Source organism: Nestor notabilis, unplaced genomic scaffold (genome assembly GCF_000696875.1).
Source record: "Nestor notabilis isolate BGI_N333 unplaced genomic scaffold, ASM69687v1 scaffold24470, whole genome shotgun sequence".
Taxonomy (NCBI): domain Eukaryota; kingdom Metazoa; phylum Chordata; class Aves; order Psittaciformes; family Psittacidae; genus Nestor; species Nestor notabilis.
In genome coordinates this window covers 6,270-10,321 of record NW_009911887.1, presented here as the reverse complement: position 1 = coordinate 10,321, position 4,052 = coordinate 6,270, and the positions used below count along the sequence as shown (strand labels likewise).

Here is a 4,052-nt window from a genome sequence, read left to right as displayed (position 1 = left end):
GTGGTTCTTAACACATGACAAGAGGATCACCAGCAAAGTGTTTTCTAATGGTCCACAGGGCAGTGCAAGAGGACATGGAAAAGGTGGACTAGTGGTCCACAAGATGAGAAAGCTGGAGAACCAGTGGCTTCAAAAACAACGCAGTGTGTATTCCAGTCCAGAAATGCCCAGCTAAGCTGTACATATTTGCTTGCTGTAAATTTTGCTATTATGCCTGAGCAAACTGGGTGGGTGAAGTCTGTAACAGTGAATAAAGCAGCCAACTGCCCAACGTTCCGGGTCTCATAGGCTCTGTTTTCTGTAATATTTCATTAATCAAGAAAGCAAATCCCGAGTAAAGCTCTTCTCTTCATCCCATGCCATTTCTGCAAGCGACAGCAACTTCAGTGATTAACATCAACTGGCAGCTTGAATTCCTTTAGTGAATAGAAGGCAATTTCTCCATGATCCACCAGTGCAAAGACCACCGGGATGTCCCCACTCTGATACGTAACCTGCTTCAAAGCCCGGAGGGATGGGATCTGCTCATCAAAGCTGCAGGGAGAAAAAAATATCCCGTTGTTCTCAAAGTGAGAGGAATACAGAGACAAAGTTGTCCTGGCCAGCAACCATAAAGGCTCAGGATTTGGTAGTGACCCTCCCCACCCCTTTCAGTGAAAGCAGGAGGCTGCCAGCTCTGCATGCCAGGAGCTGGGAGCTGTCAAATCCTTTGCTAAAACCAAGGGCAACTGTCCACTGCTCCACACTGCGCCTATTAGATGCAGTTCACTGGGCAACTGGCAAATTGCCAGCCCAGTGCAATCTTAATACCTTTGTGCTAGGGCAGATCTTTAGGTTGCTGGGATCAACACTGAGCTGCTTTTCCCTCCTTTAAACTCTGCAGAGTCTCTGTGCTTCTAAATAAAAACACTTCTGCAGCAAGGATCATCCATCCTACTTGCTCATTATAGACCTTTGTAAAACTGGATCACCACCTCCCCTGGTCTACTACAGCTGCAGAAAGTAGAGGAAGGACAATTTTTGTCTATCAAAATTAGAAAAAGCAGAGACTTAACTTTGTACCTGCTTGCAGAGTTTAAGTATCAGGTTCTGATCCAGCAAGAAAGAGGACACCTATCCCATGTTCATACTGATCTTGAAGTTACATCTGGCAAAGATCAAAATACTAAAGCCATGGTCCTGAGCCTGTGGCAGGTACATCGCTGCAGAAATCCATTGGGATCTGCACTGGTGAGGATTCAGGAATCATACGGCCTCGTGCAAACCTGAGCTCTACCTGAGTTTCACAAGTATTGCAGAAACACAGCTGTGACTTCTTATCCCTGACCTTAGTAATACATGACAGGAGCAACAACCAGATGACCAAAGAGTGTGGGCTGAATGTGAGGGGTGGGGGAATTGTCAGCCACAGCCTCCAACAAAGGAGGAACTGAGAGGTAAAAAGAATAATTCTGGGCAGGACCACCCTCAAGGGAGGCACTGGGATGACCTGTAAAGCTCACAAGATGCCAGGTCATTTACAAATCATTAAAACATCATTTCCACAACAGCAACTGTGATGTTTCAGAACAGAGCATAAGACCTCTGGATACCTCTGAACACACATCCTGACATATGGCTTCCCGGGGTTTGTCTTCTTAAACCTGGCCACAGCATCTGCTTGATACACATTGAAGTGGATTTTCATGTCCTCTGGGTCTTCCTGCAGCCTACAGAAGAGAGAACACATCCACCTCCATATGGGATTGAAGCGCTGTAGGATATAGACACACCAAAGGAAAGAGGGTGCAAAAGCTCTTGAAGCCCGGGCTAGTTTTGTGCCCTTTAAAAGGCTTCACCTCTCAAAGGACTGACCCTGCAACTGTTCCCATTCCTTCCCACACCTTTCCTGTAGTCAGACCAGAGCAAGTTCCTGCCCCCCACCTACCCTGCTCCCTCCTCTGCAACTCCCCTTGCAAGAAGCAGTGCTAACAGATACAGAAATAAAGCTCTGCTCTGCCCTACAGGGACCCCACACAAACACCACATGGCCTCTTTGAGTCAAGACCAGAACCAAAAGTCCAAAAGGCAAGGTTTTACAATCACTCCAGCAGGGGTGGCAGTGTATTTCAGGGATGAGCACAGGTGAAACCCAACCAAACCTCTCGGGGAGATGACATGGCTGGGGTGCAGAGAGTGAACGACAGGAAAAGAGAGCAACTCTGATGTTTTATCTGGCCTGGAATGCCCCAGATCTGTGCTGCAGGACCTGGAACCTCACAGAAATGTCAACCCCTCACTACAGACACAATGGGGTCCTGGAGTGCTGTATTCTCTCGGCATCCTGGATTCCAGGCAGCATCCAAATTGCTGCCATGAGCGTCTCGCAGACCTCACAAGCAGGGACAGTCACAAGACATCTCCACTCCCTAACAACTATGAGCTGGCTGGCTGGATACTCACCAGGAGGCTCCATCCAGGATGTGGGAGGGCTGCAGCACACTGATCTGCTGGAGGAGCACAGCTGGAGGGAGAAGGAACAGGAAAGGATCAGACCAGCTATTTCTCTCCCAGGGCACTCCAAGCACTCCACCACTACCCACAAGCCTTCCTCCTCTGACAATGGCTGGCAGCACCACAGTCACCACTGGCTACTTCAAAGACCTCGACTTCCTCATCTCCTCCCAGCACACAGCCCACAACACCCTGCAGTTGCTTTGCATCTTGCTGGCGCTGATTTCACATGCTGAACAGCCCAGCAGAAAGGACTGCAGTACGGTCGGACATGCGGAATGGATTAGAAGACCTCCCAAGGCCATATTTATCCTGGCATTTGACTGGACTATAGAAAGAAATGGAAAGGCAGAGAAGCTTTCTTCTCTCTCCCCACACCCATGGCTGGGCTCCTCTGCCTGCTTTGCCTAGGCCCTTAATGAGATTCTCCTTCTCAAGGTACTGTTCCCTAAACTGATGTTCAGCTTCTCCACATCATCCCTTTTGCTGCTGTGAATCAGGCAACTTTTCACAGAGCTGGGGGGCAAAAAGGGGTCCCTCTCCAGTACCTGATGAGGTAGCTTCATCTGGCCGCAAAAGTGGTGTGACAGCTTGGTCCCAGAGATGCAGTGGTCGTTTCCAAATCCTCTGCTGGCTCCTCTGCTCCAAAAGGGCTTTGTACTCCTGCCAGCTGGAGCAGCGCCTCACCTCCCTGTCAGCATTGACACTGCTCTTGTACCTGCTCTCCCTTTCTCGCTGCTCCCTTTCCTTCCGTGACAGCTTCTCCTGTTTCTGATTGATGCATGAGCACCAGTGAGCTGCATCAACCTCCCTCCCCGGCACGTTCTCCGGCAGGAGCCCGTCATCAGGTGAGGGCAGACGTGTACATGGCTGGTCTGGGGCCATGTTTGGCAAGACAATGGTGCTAAAATCCCAGCGGGGTGCACGGGTACCAATGCTGCTGTCCTTGTGGTCTCCAGCCCAGCTCCTCGAGGGGCTCAGGGAATCCTTTTGTCCTGTATCAAGGGGAACTGGGTTTGACTCTCCCTCTCCACTGCCAGCATCTGATTCCTTTGGCTGTTCTGACAAGGGCTTTTCCTCCATGACAAGGCAGCTGGACTCTCCGCAGTTACCTCCAGCTTTTTCGCAGGTACTTTCAGCCTCTGGAAGATCCTCCAATACCTTGTGTTTCTTCTCATGTGACCTAAACACAGAAGCAGCAGCATAAAAGGGAGAGCAGCGTGTGGTAGAACTTCGTTCCCTTTGAATCCTGCCCCCTCCCTACTAACAGGAAGAACGCAGTCTGACAAGACAGCAAAGGTGGCAGGAACACCCTTGACAACAACCTCTTGGCTGGAAGGAGTGTGACTACTTGTGTGACAAAACGAGAAGGGAAAAAAAGCAACAACCCCCTGCAACACTCCCACCTTGGGGAAGAGTGGCTGGAAAGCTGCTCGGTGGAAAAAGACCTGTGGGTGCTGATTGATGAAGCTGAACATGAGCAGCTTGTGCCCAGGCAGCCAAGAAGGCACCAGCATCCTGGCCCGTTCCAGCACCACTGTGGCAGCCAGGGCACGGCC

At 50.4% G+C, this 4,052-nt stretch overlaps 1 protein-coding gene across 1 annotated transcript in view; it reads right to left on the bottom strand.

The window, feature by feature from the left end:
- Window positions 1–383: 383 nt before the first annotated feature.
- The window catches only part of TSEN54 (TSEN54 tRNA splicing endonuclease subunit), a gene marked incomplete at its 5' end in the record, with an annotated part of 8,397 nt that continues 4,728 nt past the window's right edge, over window positions 384–4,052 (bottom strand). The window contains 4 exons of the mRNA XM_010016893.1: window positions 384–534; window positions 1,593–1,709; window positions 2,443–2,503; window positions 3,042–3,676. Of these exons, the coding sequence (XP_010015195.1) occupies window positions 384–534; window positions 1,593–1,709; window positions 2,443–2,503; window positions 3,042–3,676 (964 nt within the window). The remainder of the gene's footprint in view (window positions 535–1,592; window positions 1,710–2,442; window positions 2,504–3,041; window positions 3,677–4,052) is intronic.